The sequence below is a fragment of the Pleurodeles waltl genome, chromosome 6 (assembly GCF_031143425.1).
Source record: "Pleurodeles waltl isolate 20211129_DDA chromosome 6, aPleWal1.hap1.20221129, whole genome shotgun sequence".
In the NCBI taxonomy this organism is placed as follows: Eukaryota; Metazoa; Chordata; class Amphibia; order Caudata; family Salamandridae; genus Pleurodeles; species Pleurodeles waltl.
The window spans coordinates 624,898,534-624,922,752 of NC_090445.1; the positions used below are offsets into that span (position 1 = coordinate 624,898,534).

A 24,219-nucleotide genomic window follows, 5' to 3' on the forward strand; every position below is an offset into this window, starting at 1 on the left:
ACGCCGCACACCGACGCTGATCAACGCGACGCTCTCGGGACGATCGAGACTTCGACGCACAACCTCGCAAGGACAACGCCGCCCGACTTTCCAGGAGAAATCGACGCGACGCCTACCGTGAACGCGAAACTTTGACGCACGGCCTCGCAAGGACAACGCCGCCTGACTTCCGAGGAGAAATCGACGCGACGCCTGCCGTGAGACCAAAATTGCGACGCACGGCCTCGCAAGGACAACGCCGCCCGACTTCCAAGGAGAAATCGACGCGACGCCTACCGTGAGATCGAAACTTCGACGCGCAGTCCCGCAGAACGACGCGCAGCCGGAAAACAAGTAGGAGAATCCACGCCCAGACCCAGGACATCTGGTAATCCCCGCGACCCACAAAAAAGAGACTGTCTGCGCGCCGGAAAACGACGCCCGACTTCCCCGCGTGGAAAAGAACGACGCAAGTCTGTGTGTGCTGAGGAGAAATCGACGCACACACCCCTTTTTCCGCGCATCTCTTCTCCTGTGGCCCTCTGAGGAGATTTCCCACCAGAAACCAGGTACTCTGTGCTTGAAAGACACTTTATTGCTTTTTAAAGACTTAAGACACTTTATATCACTTCCCTGTGATATTTCTACAATTTTCCATTGCAACTTTATTCTCTTTGACCTACAATTATCCTGATAAATATTATATATTTTTCTAAACACTGTGTGGTGTATTTTTGTGGTGCTATATGGTGGTATTGTATGATTTATTGCACAAATACTTTACACATTGCCTTCTAAGTTAAGCCTGACTGCTCGTGCCAAGCTACCAGAGGGTGGGCACAGGATAATCTTGGATAGTGTGTGACTTACCCTGACTAGAGTGAGGGCTTTTGCTTGGACAGAGGGTAACCTGACTGCCAACCAAAAACCCCATTTCTAACAAGTACTATTCAAATCTTCTCTCAGCCGCTGCTTCATGGTCCTCATCTCCGTCACCAACTTTGAAACACTCTTTGGGCAGATCATTGACATGCCATTTGGAGTTGTCCTGCCTCAGTCAGTACACATGCTTATTTTCATCCATTAACTCAGTTGGCCCATTTGGATACTTGCATTTATTGAAGGGCCTATTAAAATGAATGCCCTTTTCCTTGCTTGGAAAATAATTACCTCCTTTGTGCTGTTTCAGGAATTTTGGAAGACAGTGGCTATTTTATTGAACTATTTATGTGGGGTTTCAGAGACATTCAACGAGTTTCTATGTTGAACTCTAAAGTCACTGAGCCCGAGACCAATGACATAAATAAATAATTGCAATCACTTGGATGAATAATTGGGACAAGGCAGAATAATTCATTGCACTGTAGCACTCTCTAATCAGCGTGGTGTTAAAATGGGAGGCTAGAGACGGCACATATATTTGAAACATTTTCCACATAGAAGTGTTATATCACTGTAAACATACACACCACATTCCCTTCTGGCTTTACAGTCTAGCTGAAAAATGTGGAAGAGCCTTAGAGCAGGGGTGGCATAAAGTTCTTAATATTTGTATGAGTTCCTTATAATAGCCGTCAGTTTCAGCTTTTCACTGCCTGCCTGTGCTAGCTGCTAACCACTGACTCCAGCTTTTCACATACTACCCACCAGAATGTTGTGGTCAACACTCCATGCCCCTTCAATACAGGGTCTCTCTACTGGAATTCAGGCCCCTTGCTGTAGTTGTAGTGGTTTTCTGGAGAAATCATAGCTATGTCACACAGGCAGGAATTTTCCAACAATTTTCTAGTAAAGTGTTTAATATATATTTCAATAGCCGTTATTTTAAGTGGTCACGTGTTAATGTCACTTATCTATTTTCAGTGTGCATTAAATAGCATGCAAATAGGCGGGACAAAGTTTGGGATTTTTTTTTGCATTTGTGAAATAGTATTTGTCCTATTTTGTTTTCAATCTCTCTGATTGCGATGTTGCAGTATTATACGATTGAAAAGAAAACATGCATTTTTTTCTTCGAGGTGGGAATGATTGGATATTCATGAGGATTCTATAAAGGCTTTGATTTGTGTAGTTGATGTTCTTTGACTTTAAAAATAGTTTACTTTTGTTTTCTCCAGGGGTATGTCAGTCTCCTGCCACCGCCTTCTTGGATGGATGTGCGCTTTCTGCGTGGGCAGAGCCGCACACTAGTTTGTGGACCTAAGTTGTATGTGCGTGTTAAAATAAAAAGGTCTGCTTCCTGCATTTTCTAAGTGCTGAACAGTCGACATGCATGCTTTAAATGTACCCTATTGTGTTCAGTATTAGCTTGTAGAGGATTTTTTAGAGTATATGTTGTGGCAATGCTATTAGTGCTCATAATATTGTTTTATTTAGTCCACATTCATAAAAACAAGCTATATACTGTATATCTGCAGGTGAGTTTAGCATGGGTACAATATAATGTGTGCATATTATCAATGCACAGTATTTTGATGACGCGCCTGTATAATGTATATGGTTTGTACAGTCTGTGTGGCATACTGTGCATACGCATTATGTTCCCAGTTTATGTGTACATTGCCTATGCAGTAAAGTGTGAATACATGACAAATTTGCTCATTTTATTCAGTGCATTTTGCTTGTGCGTCTACAATATAGTGTAAGCATGGGCCAACACGCTGCACCATTTTATCTCATTTATGTTAAATAAGATTTGCACAGGAAATGGTGACTAGCATCCCAAAATTTGTCATGCTCCCCACCCCCCACAATGTGAACCTCTTCCTCCCCCCACCCCGGGCCAAGCCCAGCCCCACCACTCTCAAACTTCACCAACAGCCACTGCTTGGCTGATAAGCCAATCATACTGGATGAGGAAGCCTCACACACATTTTGTGGCATACTTCATCATCAGTTACCTCATCCTACCATGGTAGGATGATACCTCCTTGGTGTACTCAGACCTTTGGTGTTAACGGAGAGAGGGAGAGACAGAGATATATATCTGGTGGCTGAATTTTCAAATGTGAAATCAGATTACCTGGAATCGATACAGGCTCCTGTGATTGTCCAAACTGTGTGATCCTAGGCACACATTTTTTTAAAGAGCCTTCTTTTTCTTTTTTATCTATATTAGAGCACATTAATACTTGAGTTCAGGATGTGCACTGTACAAGCACCTCTTATGTTTCATTTAATAGACTAAAATGTTTCTCCATCTATGACTACTAATGGCATTTTCACTTGGGGATGGGGGCGAGCCATAAATGTTTCTAAGTTCATGTTTTAAAACTATCCATTTTGATAATTGTCTGTCTATGTAGTGATAGAATCTGATGCGGTAAGATGAAACACTTCTGCATGGTAAAGAAATTTTGAAGAGATTGTATCATATTTTTACAATATGTTTGTTGCATGATATAAATGCCAAATGTTTTGATGCCTGGACTCATGCATGAACTCTTAGAGTCAATCCAGACACTTGCTCGGCTCTGGCTCTGCTTTCCCTATGAATTTGCTAATGCACTCACCTCTATTTACAACTCTGGTTTAGCACATTGGACAGCCGATCACTTAATAAAATGATCTGTAAAAGGTGCAGACCAGAAACATGGAGGTCTGCCACATTCACTGATTTGAGAATTTCACCATCAAGGATTCTTGTAGCAGAGATGAAGTGCAGTGAAAGTACATTTAAAATAAGAAATGCCAGAGCAGAGACTCCTTGCTGTTATGTTGTATGTGATGGCAGCAGTGCTTAATTTGTGCTTGTTGTTTACGGTGCTGAGCACCGGCACTTATTTTTGAGGGCCCAAGCATTTACTGCACATATGGGAAAGATTGAGGAAGAGAAAAATGAAAAAGCGTCACAATGGGAGAAAGCAGAAAGCTGCAAAAGTGAGCTGAAGGGGCAGGGAGGGGCTTTAAGTGGATTCAAGAGGCCCAAGATGACTTCAGGATCACACTGCCTCAGTATTCTGTGTTCTCACATTTAATTGCAGCAGCCGCTTGTTTAAGAGAAGGGCTTTAAGCACTGGCACCTTTTTATTTACAAATTAAGCACTGGATGACAGTCATGAGTTCCCAGAGAAAACTTCTAAGCTGAGGTGGAAAGAGCAAGGGCATAGCACCAGGGGTGACACTCCCCCAAATGCATTCTTGGTTTTGTAATTGGATCTGGGGGCCTTGAGTCACGTCAAAGTCTGTTGGTTTTTCTCATCATTCTCATTTCACAAAGGGCTTTTAACTTGTTAATTTTGTGGAGCAGAAAACTTAAATAGATATAGTGACTGGTTTATCAAAAAGTAATACATCTGCACCCATAGACGTACTCCTTGAATGTGAACAAATTTACTATTTTTTGGAATTCACAAGCATTAGTAGTAGGCTTAGAAAGCTGTTTGTGTGTCAAGTTTTCAGACATACTATTGGCAATCAAATTCCCAAAAGGTGATGGGATGAATGCTTGCAAACAACCTACGCAGTGGCAAGGTGGCACTGCAACCCATATCAGAACTGACCCTGTTTGCCATGGAAACAGTCTAGTGAAACCATGTTCATCTCATCCCTACAGCCTCCACTTGAGAAATATTGAGAAATATGAGATTCACAAACCCAAAATCTCACCGACTAAACTTCTCCCTGGGCACAAATGTTTTTTTGACTGCATAAGTGCTCACAAAGAAGATGTTGCATGTACCAAAATGACAGTGACAAATGAGCTACCTAGTGAGTACTTAATCGTCGGTGCAGAAGAAACAAACTCCTTGGTTTACCGATATGACAGCCACTTGTACCACAATGATTGGTCACTGAAAAGCCATTTAAGAAGGTTTGCCTAATAAGCATGTAAATTGATTGTTTATTACTGAATTCAAGACATCCACAAACGACCATATGATACTAAGTACAACTTATGTTGGGGCGACTTCCATCTGCGGTGATATTAGAGGCCATGTTAAAGTTTGAAATTTTTTTGTCATTGGCAAAATGAACAGCAGTGGATTGGCTCTGTGCCGATAGTGAGTGGTGTCGGTGAGGCAACTGGGAGGCCCAGCTGTGGCTGTGAGCTTCATTCCTCTATAAAAAAAAAAAAATGCTGAGCCCTGTCACGTGCTTTTTTTTTTTTTTAATAATGCACTGCCTGCACAATGTAAAAAACGACTTGCAAGATCACCAGCACCCATACCTTTTTTCAACAGACAGGAACCTAAAAATACCCATATTTATACTTTTTTAGCGCCGCATTTGCGTCATTTATTGACACAAAAGCGGCGAAAACTTACAAAATACAATTGTATTTTGTAAATTTGCGCCGCTTTTGCGTTAAAAAGCGACGCAAATGCGGCGCTAAAAAGGTATAAATATGGGCCATTGTGTCCTTTGTCCTTCACCTATGTTAACTTGAAACAACTACAATTTACACTTAAGTGTATGTATGACTGTGAGGCAGATTGTACAAAGTAAGGCAAAACACTACTCGCCATTTTATTGAGCCACTTGAAAATGGTTTACTCCAAGGCACTCGATGTGTGAATTCAACTCTATCCCAGGGTCTATTGCAGTGAGGGATTACTGAATGAAACAGAGACTAATACAGGAGAAAGATGAATAGACCCATTTATTTTGCCCAATTCTATCTTGTTCACGTAATAAACGCGTTACAAAGCATCGAGTTTTGCGCTTGTTTTGATATTAACATTTTAACCAAGTTCGATCCTTAACGCGGGCGTTCCCATTGTTTATTAATCCTCAAAACGGGGTTTTATTTGCAAGACTCTCTTCCTGGGAGAAGCTAGAAAAAAATGCACCGGCTTTTCAGTCATAAGCCAAATAGCACTGAGCAAATGAGACAAGCAAGCAACACATTCATCCATGGGTTATTTTCCCCGCCTGTCCTGTGAAAACAATATGGCCAAATTGTGAATTTCGCATGTCGGGTCTCAAAACAATTGTGCACAAAGGGGAGACGCTTTCTAGGAAGTTCGGTAGAATGCTCATGAAATAATCAGATTCATCAAAAGCTGCCTACTGCAGCTAATTTACTCAGGCATGTTTAAATGGTTGCGCCTTGCGAAAAAAAGGGAACAAATAGGGTCACATTTTGCATTCTTAAGGCTGAAGAATGCTAGTTTCACAGGCAGCTGTGACGGGACACTTGCACAAAGCAAGACTTTTCCAACCCAAGGATATGTTGTTTTGCAGTTTCTTTATAGCACAAACCTGGCCACAAGTGAACCATGCACACCTTTTTTTAGGTTCCGCATACCGAACAGCGGAAGCTGTCTGTTTGTGAAAAGACTCGACTATTGTCAGCTTACAATGAGCAAAACACTCGCACGTTGCTTACTTTTGGTTGGTTTTGTCACCCTCATTTACTTGCTTTTTGTACGTAATGTAGTGCGGGCTTTCCTTCCCCTTGTTGTGTTTGTTCCTGTTCTGGAGCACGGCCTCATAACTTATGTCCTTCTGCCGCTTATTTTTCAAGCACTATGTTTTCTTTCTTTTCATCTTCTTTGGTTAAGCATTCCATAAGAATGCACGAGTTTCCCAGCTGTCTCCTTGGTGTACTACTTCTCCTCCAGCCACACTCTATATTGCTGTTGCTCACACACGTGCTTCTCCCCTGTATTGCTTGCTCACCCACGTGCTTCCTTCCCTCCAACCCAGCTCCACACTGCTCTTTCTCTCACCCATTCTCTTCTATCCTCTCCGGAGCCCCAGGACTCTCTTTCGGTGGATGTGTACTTTTTCCTCAGCCTTCTGTGCTGCTTCCAGCCCCCGGGAGTGCTTACACTTTCTGCCCATTTAAAATTATTTATTATTATTTACCAATACAACTCTGGTTTGTAAATAAAAAGCAAAAACGTTCGCATATCATTTTATAAGCCACATCATTTTCTGGGTGTGCATGCATGGTGCCGTCACAGGCTTTATTCCCTTCTGTCCTATTTAGCCATGCTGCCCAGCTTAGAGGGTGCTGTACAGCAACACTAAAGGGAAATTGCGAAACCAAAAGTTCCAAAAGATGCGACCTAGTAGCTTTAACACATGCTGGCTTTTATGAGACACTGAGAGTATTCACAATTTTCCCAAGTTACATGATTATGTGCCATGATCAGGAATTAAACTGGTTCCCCAGTTTCAAGTTTAAAAGCTCTAGCCACTAGGCCACATCTCCTCTTCCGGCAGAAACTGTCCACAATCTCATTCCTATCATCTATCTTTCTATAGTCATTTTCTTTCTTCTATCTGTTGTTTTGTTTCCATCTTTGTTTCCTTTCCACCACCTTTCTCTTTTACTTTTTTCCTTCTTTTCCATATTTCTGCCCTTAGATTCCTTCATTCAACCTTTCTTTCCATCTTAACTTTTGGCTGTGTCTTTTCTTTACTTCTTAATTCTTTTCCAGCTTTGATTTCACTTTTTACAATCATTTTCTATCTAACTTCCTTTCATTCATATCTCTTTTTTGGATTTTTCACCTGTGTTTCTAACATAACTAACTTAATTCCTTCCCTTTTATTGCCACACTTTTCTGTTCTTCCTTTGACCTATGTATCATCCTTTCCTTTTTTTATTTCTACATTTCATCTTTCTTTGCTTCTATCCATCCTTTCTGCCTTCAATCTATTGTTTCTTCCTTTCTTTCATTTCTTTCCTTTTCTACATCTTTCTTTCAATCGTTCTTTTCTTTTATTCTTCACTCATCCTTTTTCTTTACTAATCCCTTTTGTTTTTTTCTGCACCCTTCTGTCTTGTATCCATACATACCAGCAACCTGTCTTTTTTCTTCCTTCTGTCTATCCATCCATCTATCCTTATCTCCATCAATTGTACCTGCCTTTTTTCCTTTCTTTCTGCCTTTCCATCTATACAGCCTTCCTTCTCACCATCCATTGCTGCATCAACCGATCCTCCTCTTTATATATTGTAATCTCTATCCTCCGTTTATCCACCCTTCTCCCAAGCCATCCACTACTTTCTGCATCCATCTACCCTTCTATCCATCCATCATTTATCCTTTCCTCCATCCATCCCACATTGATCTGCCTGTTATCCTCTCTCCATCCTTCTATCCATCCATTCTTCTTTACACCTGTCCTCATAAATCCTTTCTCCATCCATCCATCCCTTCCTCCTTTACTTCCTTCTGAGCTCTCTCGTCCCATTTGTTGCCTTTCCCCCAAGCTCCATCATGCTCTCCTGTTCCCATGTATTTATTCAAATCTGTTGAAAGAGCAGCGTCTCTGATCAAAGTCAAAGGTGCGAAAAAAAACAATGTAAATGTTTTATGATACACTAAACTGGCCAGTGTCCCAAGCCCCTGTCCCCCGCTCGAATTACTTAAGTCGGGGGTTCATGCAGAGACAGCCTAAGGAATTTGTGGGCCCTGGGCCAAACATAATTTGGGGCCCCCTGCTAAGAACAACTCTGAATGTAGTATCTATTTTCAGCTCAGTCAAGCCCTCAACAACCATGGTATGATCATTAACAATCTTCGTTGGCACCCCCAACCCCTTAAAAGGCCCCCAGTCCTTCAGGCCCCCATTTACTGCAGTCTGAATATTTATGGCATTGGAGATCTGGGAGCCTATTTTCATATTGTGCCGGGGCCTCCTCATTTTTGTGTTATGTCACTGTATGGGTCTCTCCTAAAAGCTTAATGAGAGGGGCCCTAAAAAAGGTGGGGGCTCTGGGCCCGAGCCCAATTTGCCCATGCCTTAAAACGGTTTATACCTCAATGGTTACAAACAGCCCCATGTGATATGTAACTTCCAGCCAGTCTGATCATTTTACCTAAGGGGCCACTTGTCTAGAAAGACACATGGGGGCACAGCTGTAGCCGCAAAGGTTTGAAAGGAAGGCGAAGGAAGTTAGCACGCTTCTTTAGTGCAATTCCATGGCAAAGTCTGGTTGAAGGAATGCTGAAAAGTGCCACAAGCACACTGTTCATACGAGGGTGTGGGTTAAGTTCTGCCACAAACAAATCTATGTGTGCCTTTCTTTCTGCCTATCACAGAGGTGAGACCAAGCAGCCACCACCAAAAGCAGGAGATTTTCCAGTGCTGAACTTTAATGGAGGCTCATCCCAGATCTTTTCCTTGCTCCTCATTAGCTTTTCTTAAAAAAGGCTCAGCAAAAGAAATGCCATGGAGATTATAAATGACATAATCTGACACACATTGCACCCTGACATACTGTTGGCATACCTGGAATAAATCCCATCCAAGGTGCTGCTTATCCTTGGATAAGGTGACACTTGCATTATGTGGCCATCCCTGCAAAATGGTGGCCATCACAGGTATAGCTGCGGCTATCTTTGGCATAATGCTGGCTTTGATATAATTACAGACTCCTGGAACCATCCTTGGTTCTGGTGCTCATCCATAGATTAGGGTGGGAATAGCTGATATTCGGATATTTGGTGGCTATCCCTGGCTTATGTTGGACATTCCTGGCACACAGTGGTCATGCAGGTATATGTGAGGTAGAATGTGTCTATCTGGGGTGATAATGAATATGAGCATTCAAAATTCCCTAATACTTGGAACCAAACTTTCGCTTAATAAAAATGAAAACGGATATCTGTGGACAAAAAGTTACTATTTAATATTTTATTGTTAGAAATTGGGTCTCTAGTTGCAGAGGTACGCACCCTGTCCAAAAATGACCACAATCCTAGTAAGGGGAGGTCACAACACAACCTAAATTATCCTGTGCTCACCCTCCGAGACCTTGGCATAGAGCAGGTAGTCTTAACTTTGAAGGCATTGTTTTAAGTATTTGTGCAATAAACCATACAGTAACACAGTGAAAACAGCACAAAATGTACTACACACCAGTTTAGGAAAGAGATGATGGTCTATTTATCTGAATAAAACAAGACCAAAACAACAAAAATCCAATATGCACAAGTCAAGATATCACTTTTTAGAGATTTAAGTAAGCATTAATCCATAGGAATCAATGGATGTACCTTTTTAGCACATAGTACCTACGATGCATCAAAAATAACAACACAGATTGGCCGCAGGAGTTGATGCTTCAGAAAGCAAAGTGTTGCATCAATTTTTTCAATGCGGCGAAAATGATGCATCTATTCCTTCCTCGCGAGCAAGGCGATGCATCAATTTCTGGGTGCGCAGGCTTGGCTCCTTACAGTGGTGCAGGGATAATTTGATACCCAGGGATGATGCGTGGAAAATCCAAAATGTGCTGAGATGACGAAACAGGCGCTGCATCTATTCTGCAGGTGCTGTAGTGAATTTGCAGCCGCAAGACAGGCACTGCATTGATTCTGCAGGCGTTGTGATGATTTTGCAGATGTTGCATACATTTTTCCAGTGCAGTGGATTTTCTCTCTTTGATGGCCCTTAGACTTTTTTAACAGGAGGCAAGCCCAGTCCAAGCCCTGGGAGATCACTTTCAGTAGAAGGCAAAGTCCTTCCAGCAGAATCAGGGAGAAGCAGGGCAACAAGCAGGAGAGCAGTCCTTCCAGAAAAGCAGCTCCAAATGAGTCCCTTGGGCAGCACTGCATTCCTTCTGACAGAGTCCAGTTGTAGGTCCAGAAGTGTCTGACTTGAGGGGGTGGGGGGTCACAGATCCAGTATATATATATATATCCTAAATATGCCTTTGAAGTGGAGGAGTCTTCTAAGAGTGGTTTTGAAGAGCACCAGTTCCCCTTTCAACCCAGTTCTGTCTTCCAGGAGGTCTGTGGGGGGTTATCAATCCTTTGTGTGAGGTCAGGTCATTAGCCAATGAAGTGTAAGTGAGAGCTCCTCCAACCTTCCTACCCCGGAAGATCCATCAGTATGCAGATGAATGCAGATGCAGCTGAGTGTCCTGTGTTTATGGCTTTCTGGGTGGAATGCACAAGAGGAGCTGTCAGCCAGCACAGACCAGACATGGACTGGAGACAGACTGTAAGGCACAGAGGCCAGTAAGTGCAGTGAAATACCTACTTTTTAAACATAGCATTTCTAAAATAGTAATATTAAATCCAACTTCACCAGTAAGCAGGATTTCTCACTAACAATCCAAACATACCAAAGATGACAGTGCCGCTCCTTTCAGATCAGAAATTAACACTTAAATGTACATAAGGGAATTTCCAGTGCTTGCCTATGAGAGGAGCAGGCTTCATAATAGTGTAAAACAACTTAGGGTGTTTTTCACTACTATGACATGTAAAACTTACAATTACATGTCCTGCCTTTTCCTTAGATAGCACCCTCCCCTATGGGCTACCTAGGGCCTACATTAGGCATTACCTATATAAAACAAAAGGGGAAATTAAAGTTTGGCAAGTAGTTTTAAACACCAGAACGAAGTGGCAGTGAACTGTACAGACAGGCCTTGCAATGGCAGGCCTGATCCATGGTTAAGGGGCTTCTTATGTGGATGGCACAATCAGTGCTGCAGGCCCACTAAAAGCATTCAATTTACAGGCCCTGGCCATATGTAGTGCACTTTACTCGGGACTTAAAAGTGAATTTCTATAAGGATTTAAGGAAGCTTTGGATTTTGCCAATTTTTAAATTTTAAGGTTTTAAACAATGTCGACCCATCTACCTATCTCTACAGTTTTGATTAAATATTCATATCTGCCATTGTATGGCAAAGTTTTTCTGGACGGTGCTTAAACATAGGAATTTGTTGACAATTTTTTAACATGTAACATTTTTTTTTTCTTTTGCACTGATGTATAATGTATATTTAATTTGTGTTGGTCTGTATCTGTGTGAGCATTGGCTTTTATGATTTTAATATGAAATTGAATAAAGCTTTCTATTGATTGATTGATAAAAGTAAATTAAATATGCCAATTGGGTATGAGCCAATGTTACCATGTCTTAGGGAAAGAACACATTCACTTTAGCACTGGTTAGCGATATTAAATTGCCCAGAGTCCTAAAGCCAACAAAAACGAGGTCAGAAAAAGGGGAGAAGGAAGGCAAAAAGTTTGGGGTGGCCCTTCAAAGCGGGCCATTTTCCAACAGGTATTACATGAAAACGGCAAAGGTTTTTCAAGGGAGGATTCTCCAAAAATGATACATAAAAAGCTAAAATTTGATAGCCAAATCCCAGCACTTTTAGAACATGGGAAAGTAGTGTTTAAAAAAAAATAGTACACTTATAAGAAAAAAAGATAGTATTTGAGGCCATAATCTGAACATTTTAGGATAATGTAACCTTGGTATTTAAAAAATAAACTGCCATGTTACATCAAACATTATTGTTTGATTGATAATTCATTGAGTTGGGGGCATTTATTCCTGATATTATTTCCCTGGTGCCACAGGACGTTTGTGCCAAAGGCTACGAATTCATGATTCCTATCAACATTTCATCATCTATATTGATACAGCTTTGTTATGACTACATCATCACTACTGAGGCTGGAGCTAGTAAGATCGGTTTAACCCATATGCAGGTTTTCTACCTGAGCGTGATCTGTCAAACCTGATGAATAGCTCAGCTATTGCATAAGATTATGAGATTATTGTATTTTATTTTACCACCTCACCCCAATCAAGGGATCCCTCAACCATAACATATAATTGGAAATTTACTTGGGAAGGTACAGGGCAAACAAGCATTGGCAAAGTCAATAGGTCGCGCATATGAGACAAGTGGTATTGGATTTGTCAACAGGGTTTTGGCCATGTTGTACAGCATTTCTTTTATAGTGCTATGACTCAGCCTGTGCTAGCTGAGTCATAGTGCTTCTTTTATTGCAAGCAAAAGGGAGAGCAGAGGGAGTCAACATCAAGGGTGGGTAGGATGTCAACAAAGACACTGAAAATTGTGGGAGAAAAAAGTGCTATAATACGGCGTTGCTGGCCATGTAATAGTGCTTTTTATGTAATGGAAAATGGCGGGGGGTAAGCAATGACACAGACAATGGGATGAGGGAGGTAGGGGCAAGAAACACAGATGTGGGAGGGAGTTGGCTAAGAGCAAGCAACAGGATGAAGGATAGGAACATGGAGGGTAGAAAAGTAAATGAAGGAGCCAGCTGAAAAAGACATATTCTTGTAGAGTACTTAAAAAGAAATAAAAAAGTAGCACCTATAAAAGTTAGCACTGGAAGGACACAAGTTATGAGTCCATGTTCTGGGGAAGGGACAAACACACAAAGAGAAAGGAAGCCTAGAACAGCTGACCAATAAAAATTAAGCAAGTGAAAGTGACAATGAAGTTAACCAACAGTAAGAAAGCAAGGGGTGGTCTCTAGGCTGACTGTTGGAAACCAAAAGGTCTCAAACAAGCAGCACGTGCACTGTCTAGGTGAGACCTAAATATTAAAGGAAGTGGGAGGTAGAATCAAAGTAAAATGCTACATGCTGAAAACTGATAAGCTCTTTAAATGTATGTGCCCAGGTTATATATACTGGCTGTAAAAATAATGCTTTTTAGCCAGTTTGTACCAACAACTCATAAATATGCACTCCTTTGTAATCATGTTTTTAAAGATTTTTTTTTTTTTTTGTAGAGTGACTTCTCCCGCAAGCTTGTTTGGCCCACCATAAAACTATCAGAATAGTTCCTGAAGACCATTTTAGAGATGACTGTAAAGCCTGCAGTCTTTGCACAAACACATTTGAAAATGATGCTGTAAAAAGCACCCTGCATCCCCATTTTCTAAAAATTATTAAACTGTCCCTTCCAATATATCTACAAACCTTAGAAGGGAAAATTTACTTTTTTTATGGTTGTAACCCAGATCAGTCAGTTGTTTGTGTATTTCCATTGTTTTGTTATATATCAGCCCCTTCCTACGCCATGTCCCAAATCCTTTTACTTCCAAAGTCATAATTCCATTAGCTAATATTTTTTTACACAAAATGATAATTGTGTACTCCACTGTTTTACTGTGTGTAAAAGGAGCATATATATTAACTTGTGTTATGTACCAAGCAATCGCTGACTCAAAATAAAAATTAGGTCCATTAATTGATTGAACCAAAGTGGCCTCCTGTCATGTGTGTCACCTTAACCCAGTCCGAGCCTTTAAGTCAGTTGCACTTTAAAGCTTAAACAGGTGCCCCAGGATGTAATGTTAAATGAGCATTGGCATAGCCAATAGGTTCCGCCTTTTGGATGTGAGTGCACGTTTACTATTTGTATTATTTTGTTCTTGTTATTGTTGTCCATTAGAAGGAAAAAGAAAAGTGTAATGATATGCCTGCATACATATATAATTAAATGCTTGGTCGGTGGGTGGTGTAGTGCATACTGTTTAAGAATGAATTTATGCAAATAAAGAAGACTTTCTCTGTTGGAGGTTTTTATTTTTCCCTGTATTATTGTTAGACCTGGCAGCTTTTTGGCATGTCTCCCTTACCTTCTGACCTCCAGTTTTTGCTGGTTTATTGCCTCTTCACACTTTACCACTGCTAATCAGTGCCAAAGTGCAAGTGTCCCCTATATAAATTGCACTGTTGGTTAGTTTATCCATTAGTGGCATATTTGATTTACTGGTAAGTCCCTAGTAAAGTGCACTAGAGGTGCCCAGGGCCTGTAAATCAAATGCTACTAGTGAGCCTGCAGCACTGATTGTTCCACCCACATAAGTAGCCCTGTAAACATGTCTCAGACCTACCTGCCACTGCAGTGTCTGTGTATGCAGTTTTGCACTGCCAATTCGACCTTGCAAGTGTACCCACTTGCCAGGCCCAAACCTTCCCTTTTACTACATGTAAGTTGGGCCAAGGTAGCCCCACGGGCAGGGTACAGTGTATATTAAAGGTAGGACATGTACTTCTGAACAGTGAAATACTGTCAAATTTGGTTTTCACTGTTGCAAGGCCTATTTCTCTCATAGGTTAACACAGGGTCTGCCTTTAAATATTCTTAAGGTGCAGTTTCCCTTTGAGAGCAAATAGAAATAGGGAGTTTGGGGTCTCTGAACTCACAATTTAAAAATACGTCTTTTGGTAAAGTTGGTTTTTAAATTGACAGTTTGAAAGTGCCACTTTTAGAAAGTGGCCATTTTCTTGCTTAAACCATTCTGTGCCTCTGCATGCTTGTGTATTCCACATCTGGGCCAGACTGACAGTTGGACTGTTGTGAATTCCCTCCAGATAGTGACACAAAGGGAGTTAATATGTAGCTTGCATATCCTGATGAGCCATCTGAGCTAGAGATGAGGGAGGAGTAGTCACTTACACCTGAAAGGGCTGTGCCTGCACTCACACATTGCAGGTCTCCGACCCCCTGAAGTGTGTCTGGGGCCAGGCCTGAAAAAGGCAGGATCTTTTGAATTTCCTTTGAAGTATGCCTTCTTCAAACACAGAAAGGGGTATAAGTAGTGGACCCAAAACCCCAGACTGTTAGAATCTTTCTCGAATCAAGAGGAACCTCTGCCAAGGAGAAGAGCTGAAGAGCTGGAGGAGGAGTACTGCCCTTCCTTTTTCTGTGTTGTTTTGCTGGGTTTCCCTGCAGTTGCAGTTGCTGTTTCTGCCTTAAAAGAGAGCAAAGGGTGAACCTTGCTGTGTATCCTGCTTGAGAAAGGTCTCCAAGGGCTTGGAATAGAGCTTGCCTTCAGTTGGAAGTCTCAGGAATATCAAAGACTTCAGTTTCATCTGCCTACAGCACTAGGAACTGTGTGTTTTGTGCTGTTCAAGAAGAAAAACCACTGCATCTCCGCCAATGATGCCGCTGGCCTGTACCATGATCTGTCGAAGCCGCACGAAGTCGCACTGCCCCGCTTCGCACCGCAACCCTGGTCTCACCCACGCTGCCATCTGACGGCGCCACCGAGACGCTGCTTTCACCGTGACCTGAGGGCTCCACACTCCGGCATCGCCTTGCTTACACCGCAGCCTGGACATCCCCGACAACAATGCTCCTTCTGGCACCGGCACCGCTGCCTGCACCATGGCCTGTGAACACCGCTTGTGAGGTACACAAAGCACCACCTTGTCCTGCAACGCAGCCCCGGTCCACCGACACCAGCACCATCGACTCCAGTGTCGTCAACAGACGTCCCTGTCTGCACCGCAACCTGTGGATGCTGCACGGAGCCGTCCTGCACCACACCGCCAACTTGAGCCTATTGACAACAGTAATTCAGCAAAGATGACACTGCTGCCTGCACCATGGCCTAGTGATACCGCATGTCGCACCACTCTGCTTCACACTGCAGCCCTGGTACCACCAACGCTGCTGGATGCCATCACCTAGCTGCTGCCTGCTTCGTGACCTGTGGGCACCGTACGTCGCATCATCCTGTTTTGCGCCGCAGCCCCGACACCATCCACGCCAGCACTCCTGACTTCATCAGCCCGAAGTTCGATCTGCACAACATTTGACTTCAAGGGCCCAACGACCCCCACACCGACTCAGGACTCGACACCGCAACACAACACCATAGCTGACTTGCGACGCCGCTGCCGGCCTGAACTGTTGGTTTTGTTGATCATGACACTGTGATACCCCCAGGTGGAGCTATTGAATTCAAGGAACTGTATTTTTAAGTTAATTATTGCAAAATGTGTATCTTATTTATTTTACGTTGGATTTTTATTGTATTTGGCCTTGGTCTATATATATAAATATTGCCTATTTTTCTGAAACTGGTGTGGTGTCCTTTTGTAGTGTTTTCACTGTGTTACTGTGTGTTATGCACAAATGCTTTGCACATTACTTCTGAGATAAGCCTGACTGCTCATGCCAAGCTACCAAGGGGGTGAGCAGAGGGTATCTGAGAGGGTATCTCCCTTATCCTGACTAGAGAAAGGGGCCCTATTTGGGCAAACCGACTGCCAACTAGGAGCCCCCATTTCTAACAATTATTATTTTTTATAATCTAACTTTTTGTAAACCATCTTATTTACAATGAACTATACAGGGCAGATTGTTTTGGAATGGAGGGGGGCAGATTGGAGTGGGCGAATTGGAGTGGGGCAAATTGGAGAGGGACTGATTGGCATAGGGCAGATTGTCTTGGCCTGGAATCAGGCAGATTGGAGTGGGGAAGAGTTAGAATGTTAAAACACAGGGCATCCCTAGCTCCTCTTCTTGTGCACTCACTGTAATGCTTGAAATAATTTTTCAGATGGCACACGGGCAGGCAAATAGGCATGCACACGGCACAGACACACACATACAGTGATATACACACAGTCTCAAACACAAAGTAACATAGACCCAAAAGCACACATCACACACACAAACTCACAGTGATACCACCACACTCATGCACACAACACACACAAATATGTGATATGCACAAACATTTCATACACACAGATATACATACCCATGGACACATGCACATGGTAATAAAACCACACCAATCACACACAGCACAGACCCACACACAAACACACTCATAGTGATACACCCACACATGTGCACAGAGCATAGACACCCAACATAGTGACAAACACACATATACTGTTACAGGCACGGACTCAGAGGCTCACATACATGCTCACAGTAATACACCAACATTCACACACACAACTAAACACTCACATTCACAGTGATACACTCACTTGTGCACCTCCCACAGATATGCATATAATTATATATATATACACACACTTTCATTTGCACAGGCATAAAGACCCACAGGTGCAGATAAGGACACACACACACAGTCATTACCAGCACAAGTGTAGGCAACAGAAACACACAAACTGATATGCACTCTCATTCACACACATGGTGTCCTCCACTTAGTTTTGTTCTGCTGTGTGTGGTCTAGGAATTAAATTTCTCTTTCTCCAGCCTATGATTTTGACCTTCCCTATTTCCAGGAACTGCTGTGTTACTGTTGGTGCATTGTTTATTATATGTTCATGTTGTACAGGATTGGCTGTTGTATTGTTGTAATGTTTTATTTTTTTTCATTGTTGTTCATACTAGAATATTTGTATCCACAATTTATATAGGGCTGATACACTAAGAGATCAGCTTCGAAGCACATACATAGAACAAGCAGCAATAAATGCAAACTAGACAAAGGAAAAACAAAGAAGTATACAGAGGACAACAGAGTATAACAATACGTTCAGTTGTGTAACTGCCCCATCTTGTTCGTATTGTTCTGTTTTTGGCTCCTCAATGTGTCATATGTTTAGTAGTTATTGTCACAGATATTGTTATCAGTAAAGCCTTCTTACCCACCCCCCTGGGCCTTCTGCTATAAAAAAACCTTCAAAATAAACATAGATGCACAGACAGTCCCACACAAACGTGCAAGCACACATACACAGGAAAATGCTTACACACACACAGAAAGACACATGCATGCGCAGATATGTCGGCATTCAGAAACACAGTCACCTGCAGCTGCATACACTGATACGTGCAAACACACAGGAATACATACATACACATATGCATCCACACACACATGCAGGCCCGAGCACATACATACACACAGACACACACATGCACATAAACATGCGCATAAGCAAGCATGCACATCCATATACAGCATTACCAAGGCAAGATACATCTACACATACACATGTATGCATGCACATATACAAGCACATACACACACACATGCAGGCACTCCTACGTACCTATGCACATATGCACACTCAGACACACACATGTATGCAGGCATGCACACACACATGTACACACACAACCATCGAGTCATCAAGTTTGTTGGGACGTGATATGACACAAGGCCAACTGTTGAGCCTGTGTTTTCACCAAAGCTCTGCTGCAAGCCTTCATTTCTAAACTAAAAAACAGATCAGTTTCAGAGTGCATGTGGCCTTTCCTTCTGCAGTTCAGTGTCTGAGGAACATCAGTCAACGACACCAGTTGAAGACAACAGCCTTTGAGCCATGTTGCTGCCAGCAGGCCTGGATTATCCTGGCTCTGCCATGTTGCTCAAGCATGGACATACATATGCACACACTGACACATTTGCACGCACACAGTTCTACATAGTTACCCACACATGCATGCTCATGCACATACACACTCACATAGGCATGCCCACATGCGCACGTACCGACATACACACAGGCAAACACGCACATAAATGTACGCAGATGGAAATACACACAGCACAATCACACATGCACATTAACAGACATTCATGTGCATACGGAGAATCACACATGTATGTTTCGTCCTGGTTCCCGTTGCATCGGTGTAATGCCTAAATCAGTTTTCCTAACAACTGAAGGTAAGAATAATGTTTATTCTTTGTAGGTAAGTGATGTTTCAAACTGATGCTAAATAAGCCTTGTCTAATGATATGTGATACCGCCTGTTAAGAGTTACATTTTATGACAGCATCTCTAAAAGCAACAGGGGTGTAGCTTGGTCAGTAAAATAGGGGGGGGGGTGAGCTTTAGATTTTCTGACAATCACTCTGGCATATAGTATTTAAATACATTGCAGGACAAGCAACATGCATGAGAGAGGCCTAGGGGGCAGTGGAAAGGAAGAGGAATGTGGCTTGGTAGAAGTAGTGAGGGAGAAAACCCAATATTCTGTAAAATAAGCAAAAAATGTTTAGGTCTTTCAAAGGAGAGTCTGTGCGTTTTTGTCTGTGTATATAACAATAATTGCTGAAAGGTGACTGATAACTCACAATACCTGACTAAAACCGCTTGTACCCAACTATTTACTAGGGAAGGGGGTGTAACTCCCCACACATCCCCCTGAAGTTACACCCCTGACTGAAATACCCTTGATGTTCCCAAGTGGCATATCTGTACCACCACAATCATCTCACTTTTATTCTTACTCTCCATGCTTTCTCGGTTGTATTACGCATGGTAGATCATCTTACTACACTCCTCATTGTTTCCTCAATCATAGACAAAGCACCTGATTGGTTTGCCTCCTACTTTACCAACTGATGCACAGTTCCCTAGTGCAAATCGCAAGTATCAGTATTAGGTCCTCTCCTTTTCACACCATACACTACCTCCCTATGTGTCATCACAATCTCTTTCAGTGTCACCTGTTATCTATAAATGGATTGTAATCTGATTGTGTTGCTTCTTTTGCCACTAACACAGGCCTCCTGAGCTATGCAGTGCCTCCAGGCTACTAAAACATGTGATGACACCTCCTACCTAATGCTTTACCTTGCTAATCCCAGGGCCAATAAATATACAGTAATTGTGCAGCAAAGGCATTTCCTACATATTTAGGAGATGGCTAAATGGTCCACAGATTCTACCCTTTGCTTCATAATTTGCAGATTTCACATACTTTATCAATAAAAAACGTTTTAAACTCAAAAACATTAACACTTACAAAATATAAACTTGTGACAATGGTGAAGCAAAATGCTAGAAACTTTGTAAAGTTTAGCTGGCCACCTCTCAATTGTTGTGTGCTGTATTCCCATATTGATGAAATACTAATCCAGGGAGGTCTCAATAACTGGAGATGGTGGTCACTGAGTGATGGGCATGGTGTGGGCGCTGGTCTCTTTCCCACAATACAAGAGGTGCTAGGCAGCAGGTGTGTGTGTCCAGATTGTGGCACCCCCTCCCAACACTTTCTGTATTGCCGAGACAACAAAGAATTAAGGACCACATGTACGTAGCATTTTGCATGTTGCAAATGGCGAATTGGGCCGTTTGCAATGTGAAAAATGCACTTTGGGATGTACAGACCCATTTTTGCGATCCGCTAAACTATTTACCGAATCGCAAAAAGGGTTTGCAAGTCGCAATTTGGAAAAGGTGTTCCCTTCCTAATTGCGAGTCGCAGTCCCATGTATGATTGTTTTGTGACCGTGAATGTGGTCGCAAAACAATCGCAGTTATCACCGGTTTCAAACTGGTGCCTACCCATTTGCAAATGGGAAGAGGTCACCATGGGACCCCTTCCCCTTTGTGAATGGCACTGAAAAAATTTTTTCGGACCACTGCCTGCTCTGAAAAAATTAAATGAAAACGTTTCATTTTGAGTTTTTGAAATGCATCTCGTTTTCCTTTAAGGAAAACGGACTGCATTTAAAAACAAAAATGCTTTATTTAAAAGCAGTCACAGACATGGTGGTCTGCTGTCGCCGGCAGGCCACCATCCCTGTGAGGGTGGCCATTCCCAATGGGGTCGCAAATTGAGACCTACCTGATGAATATTCATGAGGTAGGTCATTTGCGACTCTCTTGCCAATCGCAAATAGTGTCATTGACACCGTTGAACATAAGGTTTTGCGAGTCGCAAATCCTATATTTCGTACATACAGCCCAAAAGAGTACCTATCACAAACACAGACAGAAACAGAAAAAAAAAATAGTGCGCACAAAGAAACATAAATGCACACGAGTGAAAGGAGACAAGTAATGCAGCGTGCTGATTGGGCGGCAACACCACATGAAAAGGAGGGACATGAAAGCTACAACAACCACATATGAACAAGCCTTTGCAAAGAACAGCAAAAGTTACAAATTAGAAGCGATGGGCCGGCTAGAAACTCACAAAGTGAATACAGCATGTTTTAGAGAGGCAGTGCATGCACTGCCTAGGCTCAACCTATAAATCGGCTGCTCAAAACTCTCAGTATACAAATTGGTCTTGGTCAACTAACCAAGACCGTCTGTCTGAAGCTATGTGTCTATAAAAAATAAATAGATCATCTTAACAAGCTAGAGGAGTTTTGAGGATAATAAATAACAGACAGCCCTATGATCTAAAGCTGTTTTGTAATAGATTGTATGGAAGTCTTTAATGGACACTACAGCAGCAGCCCTGTGAGTTTATTAGGTAGTAAACAATAAGCACAATTATGCAAGCAATGATGCCAGGATCCATAAAGTGTAAACAGTATCACGTGTATATAGGTAGCGATCTCCGGATGACTCCGGGGTGTAGCACCCTTACTCCCCTACCTGCCCGCACCCTTACCAGAGATGAGCAGGACATGAAACAGGGAGCCAGCCAGCAGCCAGACTAATCCCGGACTCGCCATCTCGTTGCTGCAGCAGAGAGAATCTAAAACCAGCTCCGTTAGTCTGCCACACTGCGCTGTAAGGAGGAATCCAATTGAGAACTGACAGTCTATGGTTTCCAGCAGCCCACACGGCTCAACATGACTGTGCATGCCAAAACAGCCGCGTTTCTAGTTTAATCAAAAGGAATACACTGTATCTCTGCGCTTAAAATTCGCAACTAGCTACAAAATATCACTAGACACAGCGAAAGCATCACTTGAAAGAAAATATTTAAAATATATTTTACAAAAGGTTGTCTTATTATATAAAACTGTTTGTATTTTGCTGGAATTTAAATATATGGACCTAATTTTCTTATTATTTTGTGATGTAAGGTGGTATTTTGTACATTTTGGTTCATTTGATCTGAGCGGGGCTCCCTTTCAAGATGGCCATAGTAATCTACACTGCACAGCCGCTGCCTTGCTGGTCTGTCTATTTTTATACGAGATGAGGAGTTGCCATGCGAGGCGCTCGTTGTCACAGCAGCGATTACAACCCCATTTGGCATGATGGAACACATGCCGCTGCATGCTCGCTTTTTTGTCAGTATATTATAGGACATACATTCACTAGTTGTTCTATTCATGATAAAAAAACAAGCATTTGCAATGAAACGGGTCTCGTATTTGCGCGAATTAGAGCTATTAGCTTTGTAAAGTCCTAACCAGACTTTTCTTGCCACACAAATTAAAATAAAAAAAACCGTTATGTAAAATGCAGCGTTATCGCTATGTAAAATGCAGCGCGATAGTTTCGAAATTGAAAATGAAATAAACTAACGCAATCATCCTATGTAAAACCCAGTGCAACCGCGCTGTGTGGAAAATAAAAAGCTAACCTAGTCCAGAAACCATGCTGAAAACATGGAGCCTTGTATGTTTTCAGTTATTGGTTGGTGAGGGATAAACTCTGGAAAAGGCATGACGTATGCCTTTCACTAATGAAATCAAGCACATTTTAAAAGGCAAGCCAATAACCCAATGAAAGTGACAGGTGTGACATGATGTGGTTAAAAGCCCAAAGAGAGATTACAACAGGGACGGAGCGCTTTCGCACTCAACCCTAAAACCAATCAGGAGCCTTCTGTTAAGGAATTGCAGAGTAAAGGTGTAAAATAATTATACCTTATCCAGTAAGCTGTTGTCATAGGCATAGTAACTGTGGTGGAAGAGGCCCTTCTAGGTTTTGGAGTGGGGATTACAGTGGACAAAAAATGTTTCTAGCTATTGTGTCAAGAATCTTCAATTCTATTATTTACACGGAGGCGAGCATTAGGCTTCCTTTTACTTTACTGTAAAACACTGCAACCAGTGAAAGAGTTTAAAACAAAAAATAAATTTTCCTTCATTAAGTTACTCACCAACTGGCATGAACCAAGCCCTCCAATTGTGGCAGACACCATTTTGCTGCCTCTTTCTTTCCAATAAAATTTTTGCTTCGGTGCATTAAAATAAAACACAAAACTGGTAGTAAACAAAGTCTCCGAACATAGTTCAACACAAACTACTCTCCATCTTCATATCCGTGTCTTCAGAAAACAGGCCCTTGAATTCTTCTGTGTCTTCCTTCTGCATACAGTACAGAATCTGCAAACCGCAGTTCTTCTGTAATCATCTCCAGTTCACCACCATATATACTGCTGCTTCTGTTTGTTTCCTGAAATAGAAAATCAGTATTAACATTTGCTTCCATCTGATTAGCACATATAATCAGGGAGCAAAAACAAACTTCATTTAAAAGAACATATCAAACATATTGTAAGGATTTAGGTGTACTATAGGATTTAGCTGTGGGGCCTTATTTTGCAGTACACTCACAAATACCGTCTTGGGTCCAGTCAGGCTTGTTTACCTGACCTTATGATCAGCACTGGGTAGCTGTGGCTGTGAGCAGTAAGGCTTGGCAAAGGAACTATGTGTAAAGCATTTAACAGCATCAAACAACGAAAATAGAAAGTCACAGCACACAAAGGAAAGAAGACACCAATTTATAAAAATAGATTATATGTCTATGAATTTTTAGAGTCTTTGGTGACCAAAATACACCAGAGGGTACCAGAGATACAGATTTTAGAAGATATTTTAACTTTTAAGTGCAACTAAAAAAAATTGTTAGTCAATGAAAACTTTTGGTAACTTTTGAAAAGTTTGAAATAGTTGGGCTACTCCAGCTTGGGTAGAGTGATCAATTGTGATAGGATAGAGGTCAAGGGGGGACACAATGGACAAGGACACTGTGGACAGTTACCTGATCACCAATGTGTTTTTAAGACAAGATCCAAACTTTACAGGACAACTGCCATAGACATTAACAGAG

The 24,219-nt window shown here is 41.9% G+C and overlaps 1 protein-coding gene across 2 annotated transcripts in view; it reads right to left on the reverse strand.

Annotated features, from left to right (window-relative positions):
- SHISA4 (shisa family member 4) overlaps positions 1 to 21,940 on the reverse strand; it is a 239,031-nt gene extending 217,091 nt beyond the window's left edge. For both annotated transcript variants that reach the window (XM_069238954.1, XM_069238955.1), the window contains exon 1: positions 21,815 to 21,940. In XM_069238954.1, coding sequence (XP_069095055.1) covers positions 21,815 to 21,878 — 64 coding nt within the window. In that variant the 5' untranslated portion in view covers positions 21,879 to 21,940. The remainder of the gene's footprint in view (positions 1 to 21,814) is intronic.
- Positions 21,941 to 24,219: the final 2,279 nt, after the last annotated feature.